Source organism: Mustela nivalis (genome assembly GCF_964662115.1).
Source record: "Mustela nivalis genome assembly, chromosome: 7".
NCBI lineage: Eukaryota > Metazoa > Chordata > Mammalia > Carnivora > Mustelidae > Mustela > Mustela nivalis.
This window is the reverse complement of record NC_139026.1, coordinates 6,823,197-6,842,927: the sequence shown is the minus strand read 5'-3', so window position 1 is coordinate 6,842,927 and position 19,731 is coordinate 6,823,197. Positions and strand designations below refer to the sequence as shown.

At 56.9% G+C, this 19,731-nt stretch overlaps 1 protein-coding gene across 13 annotated transcripts in view; it reads left to right on the top strand.

Annotated features, from left to right (window-relative positions):
* The window catches only part of ZC3H7B (zinc finger CCCH-type containing 7B), a 57,786-nt gene that overhangs the window by 22,567 nt on the left and 15,488 nt on the right, over nt 1-19,731 (top strand). For 3 of the 13 annotated variants that reach the window (XM_082739976.1, XM_082739966.1, XM_082739977.1), the window contains exons 2-12: nt 1,611-1,685; nt 4,701-4,734; nt 4,867-5,064; nt 6,001-6,159; nt 8,957-9,037; nt 10,080-10,136; nt 14,817-14,859; nt 15,377-15,570; nt 16,128-16,449; nt 17,370-17,458; nt 18,266-18,365. In XM_082739976.1, the coding sequence (XP_082596102.1) occupies nt 1,633-1,685; nt 4,701-4,734; nt 4,867-5,064; nt 6,001-6,159; nt 8,957-9,037; nt 10,080-10,136; nt 14,817-14,859; nt 15,377-15,570; nt 16,128-16,449; nt 17,370-17,458; nt 18,266-18,365 (1,330 nt within the window). In that variant the 5' untranslated portion in view covers nt 1,611-1,632. Of the gene's footprint in view, nt 1-1,610; nt 1,686-4,700; nt 4,735-4,866; nt 5,065-6,000; nt 6,160-8,956; nt 9,038-10,079; nt 10,137-14,816; nt 14,860-15,376; nt 15,571-16,127; nt 16,450-17,369; nt 17,459-18,202; nt 18,366-19,731 lie in introns of all 13 variants that reach the window. The other 10 variants (XM_082739975.1, XM_082739965.1, XM_082739967.1 and 7 more) reach the window with 7 other exon arrangements.

Sequence of the window (19,731 nt, the reverse complement as noted above, 5' to 3'; positions counted from 1 at the left end):
CCTTGGGTCAAGCCCCACGTCAGGATCCCTGCTCAGCAGGGAGCCTGCTTCTCCCTCTCCACCCTGCTTGTGCTCTGTCTCTGTCTCTCAAATAAATAAAATATTTTTTTAAAAAATATTTTATTTATTTATTTGACAGACAGAGATCACAAGTAGGCAGAGAGGCAGGCAGAGAGAGAGAGGGGGAAGCAGGCCCCCTGCTGAGAGGAGAGCCCAATGTGGGGCTTGATCCCAGGACCCTGGGATCATGACCTGAGCTAAAGGCAGAGGCTTTAACCCACTGAACCACCCAGGCGCCCCTCAAATAAATAAAATCTTAAAAAAAAAAAAGAAAAAAAGAACAAGGAAGAAAGGAAGTCTGCAAACTTGACATACTTGCTCCCTCCCCAAAGTAGGTGGGTGCTTTTCACGCCTTTTCACATCTTGGTGCCCCCCATGTGTCTGTGCTGCAGCCCTCTGCTGAGGGAGCGCCCCCTTCCCAGCAGAGCCCACGGTCCTCTCTGGGGGACATTTGGTAAGGAAGAGAGCGAGGGCCACACTGCGGGGCAGAGCACAGAAGGGGCCCGTGAGTGGCCTGGACAGAAAGTGCTGGCTTGAGACCAGGCAGCTTCCCGCCTGCTTCGCACTTGGCGGTGGGAGCCCAGGCTCTGGTTCTGACCCACGGGAGGGCCCACATCCCTTCTGGGCTGCCACCAGGTGGGGGACAAGCTGACCTTCAGCGGGCCTTCTAGACTGTACACGGTGCCGTGGAAGCTGCGTGGGGTGTCTAGATCTGGCCAGGAGCTCCTGGCCCCCGGGGGGCTTGCCCTAAAGAAACGTGACCCCTAGTTGCTCTGCCTGAGCCTCCCTTCTCTTTTAGCAGCTCCCTCTCGAGCAGGCTCTGTGCGCCTGTGCAGTACCATCCACTTGTTCTCAGCCTCGCCGAGCCTCTGTCTCCCTCATCCGGGGCATGGGAAACTCCCTCCATCTTGCCAAAATGGGGCACAGGCTCTGCTCCCTGGTCTGGTGCAGGCCCCACCGGCTCCGGACGCGTGTGGGCTGAGGAGAGGGCTTGGTGGTGGTTAAAAGAGGGTGGCCTGGGTTCAAATCCTGCTTCGGGTGCCTGCATGCCAGCGCATTAACTGGGGCTCCCTGAGCTTGTTTCCACCTTGGTAAAATGGAGACAAAATCACACCCGCCTCATGGCATTGTTGAAAGATTCCAAGAGATCTTCTGTTTGGGGTGCTACATTGTAGCTCTAATCATCAGCATCATTTTGTATCTTGTGTATCTCTTCTCCTTGGACTGGGTTTGCTGGTAAAGCAAGGTTTTCTCCTTGACCTTGGGGTAGTTTGATGCAGAATGGCTGCCCCCCCCCCACCCGTGTGTGAGGAAAGGCAGGTGGCCTCCAGGCATCCCCTGCCCAGCAAAGGCACCGCACAAAACAGCCCAGCGGGGCATGGGCGTGGAGGGCACGAGCTGCGTGGCTGGGTTCACAAGGTGTCTGCAGGCTGTGAGAAGGGCCACGGCCCTTGGGGGCACCTGCGAAGTGGGATGAGTGTGGGAATGAGAGAGCCCACAGCGGGGTAGGGACGGTGACCAGCCCCCGGCCACTGCTAACTAACGGATAGACTGTTTCTCCCCCAGAGACTGATGGAGAGGCAGAGACGGAAGGCGGACATCGAGAAGGGGCTGCAGTTCATTCAGTGAGTGTGGGGCCGCCGGGCAGGCTGGGTGGGCTGGGTCCTCTGACGGTTTCTTCTCCATAAGCCTTTGCTGCTCAGACTCCCATGTGTGCAGGGAAGTGAGGAGGTGGGACGTGCTAGGCAGGGGCCAGGGGAGTGTAGATCTGGAATAACACGCCATGTACACACACTCCCTGACTCTGGTTACCCTCTAGTCCTGCTCCGTCCTACCATTTTTTTTTATTTTTAAGATTTTATTTATTTCACAGAGAGAGAGATCACAAGTAGGCAGAGAGGCAGACCAAGAGAGAGGGGGAAGCAGGCTCCCCGCTGAGCAGAGAGCCCGATGTGGGGCTCGATCCCAGGACCCTGAGATCATGACCTGAGCTGAAGACAGACTTTAACCCACTGAGCCACCCAGGCGCCCCTCCGTCTACCATTTTACCCTCGCCCTCCACATATCCTGGCACAATTCCTGTTAATTCTCCTGCTAGCCTGTGTACAGCTTATAACCAATCAACCAATAAACCAGTTTCCACTGATTAAGCACACCTTTTGGGCCCTGTGCTGGGCTCTACACATCCTTCCTCTTCCCAATCCTCCCAACAGCCCAGTGAAGCAGGAGGCCTTATTTCCATTTTGCTGAGGCTCCGAGAGGTTAAGAAACTTGTTTGCGGTCACACAGCTACAAGTGTTAGAATTCTAACCCAGGTCTAGCTGACCCCAAACCCACCTCTCTTTCCATAATTTGCCCCTCAGTACCCACAGGCCGTGTTTGGGGTTTGTTTATTGGTTTGTTTTCCTTTTTTTTTTTTCCCCCACACAAAGCATTTTTACTAACTTTTTTCTTTTGTTTTTCATAAATAGATCCCCAGAGGCCCATTTATCATGCCATTACTGAAGGGTTAGCTGAAGGGCCCCTCACTTGCTTGGGTCCTTTCCGAAGCCATGGAAGGCTTCCTGAGCAATTCTCTGTTTCTGGTTTTGTGGGATTTTTTTTCTTAAGTGGGAATCCCCACAAAACTAGGATTCACCCTTATCTACCCTCATACAGACTCCCCAATTTTGTTCTCTCACAGAGATCCTTAAAACACGACCTGCCTCTTTCCCACAGACTGGGCCCGTTGTCAGGCACACCGTGTCCGCGTGGTCCCGGTGGAGCGCGTGTCGACATTCACACACTGTCCTTGCTCAGGCCTCCGTGAGAGCTGTGCTCCACCTTTCCCTCCTCTCTGGGCCCACCTCTTCCCCTTGGGGGGGGGCTTTGATGTGGGGGGACCACTCAAAATGTATTCAGATGCCAGTCTGATGAACAAAGTGAACCTTACAAATACTGTCTTTTAATAATTTAAGTCACTGGTTTCTGTGGAGCTGGGCCTTTGAGTCCCACATCCTGGTTCCCCCACTGGCTGGGGGCTTCCCAAACCTTTGAAGGGAGACCAGCCCCTGCCCTCCAAGAGTCATTGTGCTTGGGGTAGGTGGTAGCTCAGTGTTCTTCCCCTTTCCAGGGGGGAGTTCTAGGAAGGTTTAGCAATAGGAACAGCCTCCTGGGAACCCATATGTCGTCTCCTAAGGGAATGCTTTACAAGGTAACACAGTAGGACCTGCTGCTTTTTTCTTTTTTTAATTTTTTTTTTTATATTTTTTAAGATTTTATTTATTTATTTGAGAGAGAGGCAGTGAGAGAGAGCATGAGCAAGGAGGAGGTCAGAGGGAGAAGCAGACTCCCCATGGAGCTGGGAGCCCGATGCGGGACTTGATCCTGGGACTCCAGGATCATGACCTGAGCTGAAGGCAGTCGTCCAACCAACTGAGCCACCCAGGCATCCCAGACCTGCTGCTTTTTAATTAATTGCATTTTCACATATAGACTTTGTGCCCTAAGCATTTATTAGGGACCTCTGGGCACAGAGCACTGTAGGACCATAAAGTGGTTTGCACAGGTGGGGAGGCAGTGGCTTGTATGGAGGCTTGAGCACCAGACTCAGGTGACCTTTAGGTTCGGGTGTGCCCCGCTGGACAGGGAGCTAGTTGCTGGAGAGGGGAGGCCAGGAGGGAGGGTAGTGATGGGGCCTGGCTGGGAGTACAGGGAACGGCGATGGGCCCTGGCCCCCGACTGGTGGAGAGGCGAGTGAGAGGGCAGGATGTGAGCCCCACTGTCACAGTCAGGGACATGCCCTTCCCACACACGCAGGGGACATCAGGGGACATTGGCATCTTACCACTTGTCACTCACTGGCTCAGGCTGCTCTTTCTTGCCCAGATGTTGGTGGCAGCTCTGAACAGCAGAAAGAGCCCAGCCCTGCGCTCTGGCCCTGGCTCTGCCGCCGCCCTGCTGTGTCACTGTCCCCTCCAAGTGTCTGTTTTCCCCTCTGTGCTGTGAAGGACCAGGAGCCTGCCCTTCACGCTCTCCTGGTGTGCCTCCGCTCTCCTGGACTGGCGTTTCCTTGTGCACTGAGCGGGCATGTCGTTGACCCCAGCCGAGGACAGGGCGCCCACAGCCCCGTCTGCTTTGTTGAGGCCGGCGCGAGGGGTCAGACTCCGAGCGCACCTGGCACTGGCCGGGGTCCTGCGAGTTTTGCAGGAAGGGACGGGAGAAGGGTGGAGGCTGCCGAACCAGGGGGACCTGAGGTACACTCTCGGGGCCACCTGGGGCCTGCGTCTGCAGGTTTGGTGTGTCGAGGCATGGTCGCTCTCAGGGAACTGGTTTGTTGGGAGGAGGACAGCCGGCCGGAGCTGGAGCGGGCCCGCTCTTTCTCAGCATCCGCACCTGGGGAAGCCTGGCCGTGGCCCTGGAGCAAACACAAGGCCTTGCTCCGACCCTTCCATCAGAAACGGAAGCCCAACCTGGCGTTGGTTTAGGGAGAAAAGACTGCTGTCCCCTTACCCCAGTCTGCCAGGTGACATCGGAGGTCCGAGCTGGAGAACGCCACCCTGGGCTTCGTCTATGGCCTTTGGCTCGGGCTCCTGGGGCCTCCATGAGTCTGAGGCCCCTGGGCTCACCCGGACTTCGTACCTCTCTCCTTTTCCTGCTAGGTCGACACTACCCCTAAAGCAAGAAGAGTATGAGGTGAGTGTCAGCTTCCAGGCTGGGGGAAGGCAAGGGGGAAGGGCGAGGGTGTCCCAGGTGGGGGGGGGGCGAGAGAGTCAAGGCGCCAGGCCTCCACCCCTGAGCCCCATCTGCACCCTGCCCCCCCGGCAGGCCTTTCTGCTCAAGCTGGTGCAGAACCTGTTTGCTGAGGGCAATGACCTGTTCCGGGAGAAGGACTATAAGCAGGCCCTGGTGCAGTACATGGAGGGGCTGAACGTGGCCGACTACGCCGCCTCCGACCAGGTGGCCCTACCCCAGGAGCTCCTGTGCAAGCTGCATGTCAACAGGGCCGCCTGCTACTTCACCATGGTGAGCGCGCCGCCCGCCCTCCCTCTCCTCTGCACCCCCTCCCTGCTCACCGCTTCCCCCAGATGCCCAGCCGAGCCAGGCCAGTACCCCAGTGAGCTTCTGCAGGGCCGGCTCCCCACCGCCCTCCCCTGTAAGTCTCCCCAGCTGCACCGAACACTTGCCGGCAGAGCCTTCAAAGTGCTCACACAAGAGGCAAAAAAACGGTTTGTAATGTTACTGAGCCCCACCCTGGAGGAAGTAAGTGAGGCTCTCAGGGTGGCCCGGGCCTTGGCAGGAGGAGGCCGGGCAGTCAGGGCTGAGAACCGCTCCCCTCATGGTGGGCTGGGCGGCCTCTTTCTGCAAAGGCCTGGCCTCTCCTGCTCCTCCCTCCTGTCTCCCCTGCCCCCTGAAAGCTCTGGCCTCCACCTCTTCCCTGTCCAGCCTGCTCCCTGACTCAGTCTCTCACCGGATCCTTGGAGAGGCTCTGCTGGGAGCCCTGGAGAGGCCCCCGTAACAGCTCCGCAGGCCGGAGTGGACCGTCCCAGAGAAGTGGGTCTACCAGATGCCTGTTCACACCCTCTCCTGTACTCTGAGCCGCCTTTGTGCTTCCCCTTCCTCTCAGAGGTGCCTTATTATTCTCGGTCTGTGGAGCCCTGAGCCGCAGGCAGGTATCGAAGTAGACATGTCCGGAACACCACGCTCAATACTGAACAATTTAAAGGCCCGTCCGCTCCCGTGGCCTGCCCGTGCCCATGGGCGGCCCCTTCAGCTGGACGTACGGATGCTCTTGACCAGAGTATGAAGGCCAGAGCTGTTTCCTGGAGCCCTGGAGCCCCCTGCCCTGACCCCGGTCCTCCAGCGGCCTCCATCTCTGCAGGGAGAGGGGCAGGAGGCCCGGGGGAGGGATGGAGGGAGGGAACAGGCGCCGGCCGCTGAGCTGCCCGCCCCTCTCCACAGGGCCTGTATGAGAAGGCGCTGGAGGACAGCGAGAAAGCGCTGGGCCTAGATGGCGAGAACATCCGGGCCCTGTTCCGCAAGGCCCGTGCCCTCAGCGAGCTGGGGCGCCACAAGGAGGCGTATGAGTGCAGCAGCCGGTGCTCCCTCGCCCGGCCCCACGTGAGTGCCCCAGCCCGGGCTTCTGAGCCTGCTTCCTCCCCTGGGGCAGGGCATGGACCCGAACACTCAGATAGGGACTGTGAGCTCTAGTTGTGTTTTCTCAGGCTGCCAAAAACATGGAAAACACACCGAATATATTAGCTCACCTAATCCTTGCATCTGCCCTTTGAGGTAGATAGTATTATTGTCCTTACTTTAAAGATGAGGAGAGAGGCATAGAGAGACAGGAACTTACCGAGATCACAGCTGGGGGTGGCAGAGGCCACCCTTGAACCCAGGCGATCTGATTCTAGAAGTTCGCATCTTTTTTGTTGTGGTTATTGAGATTGTATTTATTTATTTATTTGACAGAGATCACAAGCAGGCAGAGAGGCAGGCAGAGAGAGAGGGAGAAGCAGGCTCTCTGCTGAGCAGAGAGCCCTATGTGGAGCTCGATCCCAGGACCCTGTGATCATGACCTGAGCCAAAGGCAGAAGTTTAACCCACTGAGCCACCCAGGCTCCTCCTAGAAGTTGGCATGTTAACCTCTGTACTATGATGGTACAGGGTTGCAGTGACCACACATGCCGGGATCCTGATGTCAGGCTGTTCCTCCATGGGGGAGAGACCGGAAATGGACTCGTAGTGAGCCTCGCTTGGCCTGGCCCCCACACACAGCTGGGGCACGGGTCTCTCCCCCTTTATTCAACCACTTAACAAGTATTTACTAAGCACCCATGAAGTGCCCGGATCTGTGCCCTTTAGGACCCACAGTCCACTGGGAGACATGGAAACAGCCCTGGGGTCTAGGCCTGACTCCACCCCTGAACCCCAGTGTGACCTTGGACGAAACACTTCCGTCCTGCACATTAGCTGTGTGTCTATACAGGGCCCCTCCTGCTTTATCCTGGAAATAATGGGCATGAAAAGGCTCAGTTCTGCCCAGCAGTGATCAGGATCTTGGAGGCCTCCCTCCCTGGAGGAAGGTGGGCTTGAGTGGGGCCAGAAGAAGCAAAAAGGGTCTGGGCGGTCAGAACAGAGGGGAGGCCATGCACGTGCACAGTGGCCCAGGATGTTGGTGTCAGAGAGCTGGGTTTAGGATTCTAATCCTGAGTCAGCCATCTACTAGCTGTGTCACCTTGGCCCCACACAGCTTAGTCTCTCTGAGCCTTGGTTTGTACCCACTGTCAAACGGGGGTGACACTACACCATGCACGATCGGGCTATGAGAATGGAATCCGAAAATCATATAAGGCAGTTGGCTCAATGGCCAGGCACAGTGAGTCCAGGAAACATTCACTCTTCCGATATTTTTTGTTTATTACTCATGCTTCTCCAGTTCAGTTTTAAGTTTTTATTTATTTCTTTGTCAGGGAGAGTTAATGAGCAAGCACAAGCAGGGGGAGTGGCAGGCAGAGGGACAAGCAGGTTCCCCACGGAGCAAGGAGCCGATACGGGACTTGATCCCAGGACTCTGGGATCATGACCTGAGCTGAAGGCTGATGTTTAACCCACTGAGCCACCCAGGCGCCCCTCTGATTCAGTTCAGTTTACAATTAAGATCCTTTCTAATGACAGTAGTCCCTGAGCTGTACAGCATTTTCTAGAAGGTCCCCATCCAAGTCTCATGTCTACTGTGCAGGGGCAGGCAGGGGGGGCGTTTACCCTACTGCACGGTGAGGCCACTGGGGCCCGGCGAGGCCGCTCACTTGCCTGAGGAAAGTTCCCAGATGTGGACTTCTGACTGAATTGGGGGACTCCCCCATTTTCCAGTCTTTGTTGGCAAATGCTGGCTGAGCTCTGCTCCCTGCTGGGTGCTGGGGACCAGAGATGACTACAACTCTGGCCCTGGGCTCAGGAGCTCATCTGGTAGGGAGGTGGACAAAGGCACAGGTTGTGACAACATCCTTGTTGCCCCTTTGGTGCCTGGACCATAGTTACCGTTCCTTTGTTCGTGATTGGTGTCCCCCACCGGACGGGAGCCTCCATGAGGCCTGGGGTTGTCTTTCCTGTGACAGTGACGTCCCTGACTCCTCGCCCCTGCCTGCCACATAAGGCGCACGCAGTAATACAGCCTTGGAGGGGGAAGGAATGTTGGGTGCTGTTACTGAGCACTAACCGTGGGCCCGCCATGTTCCAGACTTCCCACATTCTCGCTCCTATGGGCCTGGGCACCACCCACATGTCCTCTCTTGCGAAGAGTTCTAAGACATTGCGTGGTGAAAGAAGCCAGTTGTAGAACAATAGGTACAATATGATCTCACTTATGTAAAAAAAAAAAAAAAGAAGAAGAAGAAGAAAATCCTCACAAAGCAAAACCGAGCATCCTTTCTAGGTCTGTAGGGACATATGTAAATTCCCAGAAAAGATCTGTAGGGAAACAGATCAGAGCATGAGGCACGCTCCCTCTGGGGAGGAGCCTGGAGTGGGGTTCGGGATGGGGGTGATCCTGGGGAGCACTTGCTCTCTCTGCAGCATATCAGCCCTCTACAATAACACTACTGCTTCCTGAGTTTTAGAAATAAAAAGATCATCTTAAATTCCAAAATAAAAAATTATTTCTTTCCCCTCCCCATAGTAAAAGGACAAAGGGAAGCCTGAGTTCTGGGTCAGCCCCATCATGTACAAGCTGTGTGACCTGGGCAGCCAGTAACCCCTCCTGGGGTCTCACCCCCTTGTCAGTAACATGGGGTAACAGTGGACATCCCTCCCTGCCCCCGCCCCCCAACCCTACACACATGCCCTGCCGTTGCCCAGGAGGGCTGCACAGGGTCTCCAGAGAGACTAACCCGCTGCACTCTGGGTCTTGTCGCTCCAGGATGAAAGTGTAACTCAGCTTGGTCAGGAGCTGGCTCAGAAGCTTGGGCTTCGAGTTCGGAAAGCATATAAGAGGCCCCAGGTAAGGTGGGCTCTGGGCACTGAGGGTGGGCGAGGGTGGAGATGGGGAGGTCTGAAGGAGAACCAGGCACCTTTGGGCAGAAGTGGGCGAGGGCGGCCAGGGCCGGCCCAGAACAGAGAGGATTGATAACAGGTGATCTTCTCTCTCTGTTGGCTGAAAGCCCCGGACCGGCGTCCAGAACCGTTTGGGAAAGGAAAGAACAGCCAAAGCGTGCAGTTCGCCTTACACGCCAGCTGCTAAAACCTGTTCCCTCCCTTTTTTTTTTTTTAAAGATTTTATTTATTTATTTGACAGAGAGAGATCACAAGTAGGCAGAGAGGCAGGCAGAGAGAGAGAGAGGAGGAAGCAGGCTCCCTGCCGAGCAGAGAGCCCGATGCGGGACTCGATCCCAGGACCCTGAGATCATGACCCGAGCCGAAGGCAGCGGCTTAACCCACTGAGCCACCCAAGCGCCCCTGTTCCATCCCTTGCCCTGGCTGATTTAAACACCCAGAGATGGCCTGAGTTGACACTGGTGTCCTTCGGCCTTGTGTTCTCGAATAACCTCTCTAGGGTGCGTCCTGGAGACATGGGCATCCGTGTGGCTCTTTGAGATCCACGTTTATTCAGTTGGCATCTCTTTTATGTCAGAAGCTGCATGGGGGAGAGGGAATGGCTCTAGAGTCATTTGTGACCTTGAACAACTTAGTTCTCTCTCCCCTGGGTTTTCCGCATCTGGAACATCAGGATCCTTATGCCTGCCTCGGGGGGGTTCGTGGGAGGATCACAAGGAAAGAATGTTTGAGGTGGTGCCTGCCACACAGTAGGAGCACTTATGTGGATGTCCTCTGCCCTGGTCCCAGGTACAGGAAGAAAATGCCCAAATCGAGACAGGGCAGATAACTTCGGGCCGGCCTAGGGGCAGGGAGCCTTAGGGTAGGACCCTGTAGGGGCCTACAGAACCCCAGCAGCCCGTGTTGGGGCCCCTCTGCTCCCGCGGCTGATGGGACCCAGAGCATCTTTCCAGAGTCTTCATCTCTCCCCATTTCTCTAATCTCTGCAGGAACTGGAAACATTTTCTCTGCTCAGTAATGGCACTGCGGCTGGCGTGGCGGATCAGGTAGGATGAGGAGCAGGAGCCCCAGCCCCCTCCCTGCCTCCAGTGCCAACCTGTCACAAGAGCTTTGGATTCACTCTCTGGGGCATAACGACCCCAGCAGTGGGTCCAGAGCCATCACACTGAAGGGCTGGGCTCCAGCTGTCCTACTCTAGGACAGTCTGTGAGCCAGACACCAGCCCTGGGAAGCGGGGGTGACTGACCGCCTTGACCTGGGCCAGACTCGCGGATAGCTCTAGGGATTCAGAGCACACCTCCTAAGAGGGGCCTCCTGGGACCACAGGGCCAAAGTGTGGGGACAGGCTGTGACAGCTGTTGGCGGGCGGGTGGCCTAGTCGCAGTGACCTTTCGGCTTCCTCACCCTTCCTGCGGCCGTTGCTTTCCTCCCCAGTGGCCTTTCTGCATCTCAGCCTCTAGGTCTCTAATGTCCTCCCCCTGCCTACTTTCTCTGCCTTTCCGTTTCTAGGACCCCGCTACAGCACGCACCCACACTGAGGCCCCTCCTGGTACCCCCGCCCACGTGGCTGCTGGGGAGATGCACAGAAATTGGGGGCAGAGCTCAGACCTGGGGTCCCATGGGGATGAGCCCAGCCTGCAGGGCTGTGAGAGCTGTTCTTGAGCAGAACCTTTCCCTCTGAGCCTCGGATTTCGAACCTGTGAAATGAGGGTGTTCTGTCCCTCGGCTGGAACAAGGGAGCAGATCCTATGTAGTGTGGCACCGCGGGAGCCAGGAGGAGCAGTCAGCATTTTCCTAGCTTTTGGATGTCCCCACTCCCAGGGCCAAGACGCTGGTGCAGACCTGGCTTATCTGGGGGCGGGGCAGGACCCGACACACACACACACTGGACACGCCCATTGCTCACCGCGCATGCTCAGGTGGACTTGGAGGCTTTCTGGAAGACAAGGGACAGGCCCTTAGAACACTGATGGAGGCTGGGGTCCTGCCTCTTTGTTGTACGTAAGGGGAGACTGAGGTACAGAGCAAGAAGGGGACTTGGCAAACATCGCACAGCGAGGCAGCTGCGGGCCTTCATTTCTTCACTCAGCAAACTCCCAGGGAACCCTTTCTTGGCCCTGGGCTGAGTGCTGGGGCATAGCTGAGTCAGGCAGGCACATCCTTGAACTTGGGGACTTCTGGGTGCCCATGGAGGCAGATATGGCTCTGTCTGTGTAGCACTGCTCATGGATTGTAACCAGAAATTTGGGGGCCTGGCATATGTTGGGTGCTGAAAAACAAACACAAACAAAAAACACATTTGGTCTAACCAAATGCCATGGACTGGGCGGCTTATAAACAACAGAAATTCATTTCTCACAATTCTGGAGACTGGGAAGTCCAAGGTCAAGGTGCTAGCAAATTCGGTATCTGGCGAGGACCCGCATCCTGGTTCACAGATGGCACCTTCTAGCTATAACCTCACATTGAGGAAGCAGTGAGGGAGCTCCCTGGGGTCTCTTTTGTAAGGACACTAATCCCATTCAAGGGTGCTTTACCCTCATGACCTAATCACCTCCCAAAGGCCCCACTCTTAATACTCTCCCCTTAGGGGGTAGGATTTCAACATATGAATTTGATGTATGTTGAACATCTGGCAAATATTCAGACCATAGCAGTGAATGAGTGACTGAAGAATTGTAAATAATTTCACAATGCCTTAAAAGGGTACTACTTACCCCTATTACAAAGAAGAAACCAAGGCTCAACGAGTTAGATGATTTGTGTGAGTCCACTGAGCCTAGGGCTAGACATAGTAAGCAAAACATTCGTGGTTCCTACCTTCAAAGCACTCAAGTCCAGGGTAAATGGATACTAGTGTGATAATTTCTGGTTACAAACCATCACAAGAGCTGTAAAGGCAAAGTGTGGGTAGCCACGGGCCACTGGAATAGCCTGATTTAGATTGGGCATCAATTGAGACCTAAAGGTTGCGGAGTAGGCAGGGGCGCAGTGTGCTGGTGAAGCTGCATTTCAGACAGGGGAGGGATGCAAAGGGAGGTGCAAAGGCCCTGAGGCTAGGAGGAGCTAAGAGAGTAGGAGGGACCAAGTGGAAGGGAGGCAAGGCCCTAGTGGGGCTAGAACAGTAGATAGAAGCCAGACCACCTTGCCCCTGGGGAGGAGCTGAGTCTTCACCACAGGAGTGTTGGGAAGGCATTGGAGGGGAAGAGTATTGATTCTGTTCATTAATTCAGAAGAGATTTATTGACGGCTCCTATGTGCCCAGCATAGAGTTGATCGAGGCACTGGATAGGCAACAGAGGAAGAAATAGCCAAGGAGCCCCACCTTCATAGAACTTACAGCGCAACTGGAGGAGACAATAAACAAAAAGTGATCAGTGCCGTGGAGACGGTTGGCTGGGGAATAATGGGGCAGTTGGGAGGGGTTGCAGTTTTAAACAGTGAGCAAGGAAGGCCTCAATGAGAAGGAGACACTGGGGCAAAGACCTACAGATGAGGGATGTGCCTTGAGGAGGTCTGGGGGAGGAGGCAGGAGGAATAGTGAGTGCAAAGGCCCTGAGGCAGGCATGTGCCTGGTGTGTGGGACAATAGCCAGGAGGCCATGGTAGCTAGAGGCTGGGATGCAGGGCTCCTCTTTCCTCTCGCCAGAGGTGATTGGGAGGCAGGAAGTCATTTCAGGATGATCTTATTCAGAGTTCCTAGCTATCAAGGGGTCCTGCCTTATTCCTGGAGCTGAAGAAATGGGGGCTCCCTTTTGTTTTCTGCTGATAGTGTTTTAACAGCACCTTATAGGATTGTGCTGGGGTGACCCTGGTTGGGTATGTGATGGGATGTTCCTGCTTCTTTCCCTTCCCACAGCAACTGCCCTGGTTAAAGCCGCATGACACTAGGGCTAGCCTCCTCTTACTGTACCCTCAAGATGAACTCTGACAGACTAGCCTCTAGGTCTCTCCCTAGTATAGGGACCCTCCGTGGCTATTAATAAAAGTGTCTGTTTAAAAGTAATCAACTCCGGATCCTCTTGCCTGGCATTCAGGCTCCCCAGCAGTCGAGTTCCGACATCTCTCTCCGGCCTCACCTCCTACTCACGCACCAGGCAGTGTGTGTGTGTGCATTTCTGCCGGGCTGTGCGACAGGCTCCTCGGAGAGCAGGACGGTAGGATCCTTCGTCCTGTGCCTCCGCTTGGCACCCCTTTGGAGGCAGACAGGTCAGGTCTCTGCAAACTGGTAGCATAACCTAAAAGAAATGATTTGTCTTGGAGCTTTGGGTTCCTCTCTGTGAAACAGAGATGATTGTGCTCAGTTCCCGGGGTGCTTGTGTAGACGACCTGAAGGCAGTCAGGGGAGCCAGCAGCCGGTTACCTGCTAGGTGGGTATCCATAGCAGGGAAAGGCAGGGACAGATGAGCCTAGCAAGATAGTCTAGAGCTGGGTGGTGGGCAGGGCCCCGGGGAGCCCTAGACACCCTGGGCAGGGAGACGCACGGCTTTCCCTAGCATCCTTCATCTGGCCTCTCCTTCCGGCCGCACAGGAGAGCAGCAGCTCTGACCCGGCATGGCAGCAAACACACCGGAGACACTGAACTGCTCATCTTTGCCAAGCCAGGGCCAGGCTCCAGGGTGTGAGGAGTGATCTGTGCGGGTGGGGGTCGGGAGTGGACAGGGCTGGGTCTGGGGTCGGGGCCGACTCCCGAGTCCCAAGTCAGACAAGCCCCTCTCTGACCCCAGTGGCAGCTTCCCCGGGCTCCTGGACTGACATCTCCTTGCACTTGGGGGGTTGGGGGAGGACAACACTGCAGGGCGCCTGAACCAAGGGTTGAGCTCACTGGGCAGTGAGGCGCTGGCCTGGCCTGACAGGAGGCAGGACCCCGCATCCTGCTGCTGTCAGCACCGCTGCGGGTCCATGGGACAGGATGGCGATCAGGGAGATTCCAGTCCTCCTTCTGCCCTCGGATGGCACGCAGAGGACATGAGGTCACCTGGGGGCCAGCCAGGGAAGGAGGACTGCAGCGGGACTGTGCAGGACTCAGAGAAGAGGAGGATGTGCCAGGATTGAGGAATGACTCAGGCCACAGCCAGAGGGGGACACGAGGCAGGGGAGATGGCAGCACGCGGGTCCATCCAGGCCAACATCTTGACAGGCAGAAAGCACTTCCTAAGTTCTATGCAAATGTCAAGTGATTTCAAACTCCTAACAGTTCTAGAAGGTGGATGACTGTACCATCCTTAATCTGCGGGTAAGGGAGCAGGCCCAGGGAGGGTTTGGAACTTGGCCAGGCCCCAGAGCAAGCTGCAGCCCAGCTTTCCCTCCAACAGCAGGTGCACGGGGGGCAGTGGGATCCTACCTGGACTCCTTCAGCCTGGGGCCATGATTGGGGCAGGGGACACTGGTGATTCCGGGTTTGGCACTTTTGTCTTTGAGCTGCAGGCTATCCATGCAGGGCACAGCTGGGTAAAAACCAACCACCGTCCCCAGGGTATGGACCCTATCCTGTGATGGGCAAGGAAACTGAGGCTCCAGAGGTTATAGCTCTTTCCTCTCAGGGTACCCCTCTAAGCAAAGGGACAAGCCTTGAGGCTTGTCTAACCCCGCTCCCCCTGCCTCCTGGCTCCTGCCCGTCCGGCCCTGGGTTTCATTCCAGCAACAGCTACAGGATGGGGGAGGGGCAGGCACCGTGGCCTTCCCGGCCCATGTGTGCCTGACCTTCTGTGTCCTTTCTCTCCACAGGGAACTTCCAATGGATTGGGCTCCATAGATGACATCGAAACAGGTAGTGTCCCTGATCTGAGGGCACAGGGCAGGGACGGGTCCTCAGGGAGGGCTCAGCCCTCAGCTGAGGGCTCCCTGCCCTAGCGACCCCCTGAAGCATGAAAGGAAATAGCGGGTCTAGGAAACCACACTCCCTCTCAGGGAGGAGAGGGTGGGGGGCACCCCAGGCCAGCCCCTCCCCCAACTGGGAGTCCCCTTCTCTTCCTCACTGGCTTCCAGGAAGAGTGATAAGTGTCCCTTAGAGAAGGCGTTGCTTCTCCCCAGGTAGGATAGTCAGGCCCTGAGCCAGGTCCTTTCGAGAGAGAACACAGAATCGAAGGACCCTGTCCTGGTCTCTGGTGGCCTTCCTTCTGGTGACTGAGCCTCTGGCCCCCGAGTCAGGCCAGCGCAGGCAGGGCTCCTGACTGGAGCTCGGAAAGGAGGGAAGGTGCTGTGTGAGGACCCTAGGGCCCCAGGGCACCTCCCCCCACCGCCAAGCAGGAGCCCCCATGGCTACTGGTCCCCCCTCCCATCCACAGACTGCTACGTGGACCTGCGAGGCTCCCCGGCCCCCCTCCCCTCTACCCCCACGATGCCCCTGTTCCCTCATGTTCTGGACCTGCTGGCCCCCCTGGACAGCAGCAGCAGGGCCCTCCCTGGCACTGAGAGCCTGGACGACTTTTCCGACGGGGATGTCTTTGGGCCGGAGCTGGACACCCTCCTGGACTCACTGGTGAGCCGAGTCGCCGCCCTTCTGCTCCCCGGAGCCCCTCCCCCAGCCCGGACCCCAGCATATTCATCCTCCTGTCCCACAAGCAGGGGGGGGGGCGGTCCCATCTCCATGTCACAGTTGGAGAAACTGAGGCCTGAGGAGGGAAAGGGACCTGCTTGGAATATAAACATGAAGCTCTATAGAATGCACAACCGTGGGGCACCTGGGGGGCTCAGATGGTTAAGCGTCTGCCCTCAGCTCAGGTCATGATCTCCAGGTCCTGGGATCGAGCCCCGCATCAGGCTCCCAGCTCAGCGGGGAGCTTGCTTTTCCCTCTCCCTCTGCCTCTCCCCCTGCTTGTGCTCTCTCTCTCTCAAGTGAATAAATAAAATCTTAAAAAAAAAAAAAGACTGCACAACCAGAGGGACCGTGAATATCCCTGGCTCCACTCGTGGGATGGGTGGGGGCTGCGGCACAGAGGGTTGGCTTGCCTACCTGGGGCCTGGGGAGCCTGCCTCTGCCCAGGCCCGGGTGGTCAAGTTCTCCTCCAACCCCTCCTTTTGTTCCTCACCTCACAGTCCTTGGTCCAGGGTGGCCTGCCTGGCAGCGGTGTGCCCAGCGAGTTGCCGCAGCTGATACCCGTGTTCCCCGGTGGGACCCCACTGCTGCCCCCTGTAGTGGGCGGCTCCATCCCCGTCTCCAGCCCCCTGCCCCCGGCCTCCTTTGGCCTCGTCATGGACCCCTCCAAGAAGCTGGCTGCCTCTGTGCTGGACGCCCTTGACCCCCCAGGCTCGGCACTGGACTCCCTCGACCTGCTGCCGTACTCAGATACGCGTTTGGATGCCCTCGACAGCTTTGGCTCCACCCGTGGTGCCCTGGACAAGCCCAACTCCTTTGTGGGTAAGCCCTGGGTGGGCACGGGCACCCCCACCCCCTTGGCAGTTTTCAAAGTACCACGGCATCTCCAATCTCTGGGGGGGGGGCGGAGCTGGGATCACCACTCAGTTCAGCCGAGGTCCAGGCCCTCTGTCGCCATCATGGTTCAGGGCCACCGCCTCTGAGTTGCCTTGTCTCCTGCAGTGTTCAGCCCAGTGTGCGGCTGAGGCCAGAGGGGCTGGGTGTCTTGTTCAAGACCAGACTGTGGAGCTGGGCTAGGCCAGGACTCTGAACTTGCAGTATAGTGCTCTCTGGCCAGCCTTCTGGGACCCTGGGGTCACCGGGTTGGTAGGATCTCACAGGGATGCTCCTGAGGCTAGGGGAAGGGCTGCCAGGCCACAAGCTCCTTCAGCACCACTCTGAGCGGGGTGCCAGGGGCCCAGAGAGGAAGCAGAGCTGTCAGGGCCCTCGCAGGACCTGGCCCAGGCCACTCATGGCTCAGGGGGACTCAGGAGGCCACAGGAGCCAAAGGGAGACTTCCTGAAGTCACTGATGGCTAAGGGAGATCTTAAAGGAGAAGGTCCTTGCTGTCCGGGGGAGCAGGTGACACAGGCTTGCATGACCGAGGGACTGGCCGATGAGGAGGGTCGTCAGCAAGAGGGGAGGGTGGGTTGGTGGCCTTGAAGAGCTGAAGCTGGTGTCAGAGGACCTTTGAGCCACACTGAGAGCTTGGGCTTTCTTCCGGGGGCAGTGGAGGCCACGGCAGGTGTAAGACAGGCTGCTCGTGCTCAGGCTGGGACACTGCTCTGCCCCTGGGCAGTGGCCTTGAGGGTAGGGTCAGGAGATCAGCACAAACAGTAGAGGCTGTGTGGCCCGGGTAGTTTCGACAAGTTAGAAGTGCCTACGAGAAAGTCCTCAGAAAACTTCTCAACCCTTCGGGGCAGGACGGGTGACCCCTGTGTCTTCTTGCCCAGAGGAAACCAACTCACAGGACCATCGTCCCCCAAGTGGTACTCAGAAACCAGCCCCCTCGGTGAGTGCTTGGCGCAGGTCTGTGACCAGGTACCCTGTGCCCTCTCCGGTGGAAGGGAAGTGGGGGTGGGCTCCAGAGTGGAGGTGAGCCTTCCGCATGGGATGGGGTCCTGCACCCCCCAAGGAGAGGCACCCTCAGAATGGCCTCTGCCTAGCCCTTCCAAACTGAGCTACATGCTGGGAGGGCAAGCTGAGGGCATGGCCCAAACCTTGTCTGACAGAAGAGGACATTGAGGCTCAGGGCTTAAGTTACTTCTCCAGGGTTAGTTACATCCCTGTTCTTGGGACTCGTCTCATTCTGTTTAGGAGAGCCGTAGCAGACAGCCTGCCCTCTGCACTCTGGCCTCAGCCTAGACACTAGCTGTGTGGCCCTGAGGAAGTAACCTAACCTCTCTGGGTCTTGCCTTTTTCCCCATCTGCTGATGCCCTGGGGGCTTGGGAAGTAGAGGCCGGGAGTGGGGAGCAGATGTGCGTAGGCCCCGATTGGGGCCATTCCTGTTTCTCTGCTTTCATGTTAGGCTTTTGCTCAAGGGAAGGTTCTGGGCGAAGATTAGTGTCACCCACGCACCCCCTCAAGGCGAGTTCAATCCCAATGTTACAGATTCTTGGATCACGTTATAAGGAATTTCCTTATTTAAAGAATTCCCTAGCCAGTAGGGTAGGAGAAAGGGGTGGGTCCTGGGCTACAGTTATGCTCTTGGGTAGGATGGGGGGGTCATAGAGCCCCCCAACCTCTGGTGCCCAGGCTGGCTTCAGTGGCTCCAGCCAGGGTCCGGTGCCCAAGATGGCCAACCTCCTCTTGTCACAGCCCGAGCCCTCCATGCCCAACACCGCCTTGCTCATCAAGAACCCCTTGGCTGCCACCCATGAGTTCAAGCAAGCCTGCCAGCTCTGCTACCCCAAAACAGGTAATGTGACTCCTTCATATTCCTCTACCCCTCTGCCCAGAGATACTGGGAATCCGGAATAGCCTCCTGGGGTGACAGAGCCCTAGTGTACCAGTCAGAGGAAAATGGGAAAACAGGAGCCCCTCTGTGTATTTTGAGCAGGTGGGGAGTTGGGGGAGGGTGTAGAACATGGGGTTCTGGGGCTTTCAAAATTGCCACAAAGGCTAGAGGAGCAGAAGCTAGGAGTCTCCCCAGCCTCTGGGCTGCTCCTTCACAAGCCCAGGACCAGAGCTGAGTTGTGCCGCTCTCTCATGGGAGTCAGGGGCTGCTGCATCGCAGCCTCCCCCAGCCCAGAGGCTGCCGCACGGCCATGGGATGGCGTCCAGCTGGCTGCGGCAGGAACACGTTAGCCCACACCTCGTGCCACCTCCGATTCACCATCCACTTCTCCCACAAGAACATCTCTCTGGGTGGATACAAACCTGGCCTGGAACCCTGGAGGCAAAGGAGTCTGGGAAATGTAGTTCCTAGATTCCCAGCTCCCAGATCCAAGGGAGGTGACAGAAGCCATTCACAGTAGATGCCCAATGCTGGGAGACAGTTTTCAGCACATCTGGAATCTTAGAATTCTAGTCTGAGACTCATTTGCCAGAATCCCGGACGTTTTAGTGCAATATTATTTTGGGAGGCCAAGTTTAAATGTCTTAGTAATCTAGGATTCTCCATCTGAGGGGTATGAGTTGACAGGACCTCAGAGGCTGTCCAGTTGTTGTCCACACACTGCAGGATCTTCCCCTTCACCCCTGGCCACATGCATGTCACCCCTGAGAGTCCTCCCAGCAAAACGCCCATGGACCTGCAGGGGCGGGGAGCAGGGCGCCATCTTGCTGGATGGCTGCGCCCATGATAAAGTCTTTCCTCACACGGACCTCAGGCTGCCTCCCCAGTCCACACACCCGCGGCCTGTCACACCCTTTGGACTGCGCAGCTGGTGCTGGCACGGCCAGGTCGCATGGCGTCCCCGCAGGGCTATTTCCCCATTGTCAGTGGAGAGGAGGCCCTGGGTCAGAGACTTGACCGAAGCAGATCTGGCACCGTGAATTCGAGCAGTGCCCTTCCACTCAGGATGAGAAAGGGACGGGCCTGCTCTCTGCCAGGTGCTGTCTTCCTCATTCCTTCTAGAGAAATCCTGGAGAGTCCGAGTGGTGATGAAAGGGGGGGTGGGTTCTAGAAAGGGGTCCTTGGAGGGGCCCCCTGTCTCTAGGGAGCACCTGGCGAAGAAAGGAGGCCCGGCTGACGGAGGGAGATTTTTAGGCAAGGGTCCAAGTCCCACTGCTTGAGACCATCAGCTGTCACCCCTCAGCCCTCCACCTGAAATCTGTCTCTG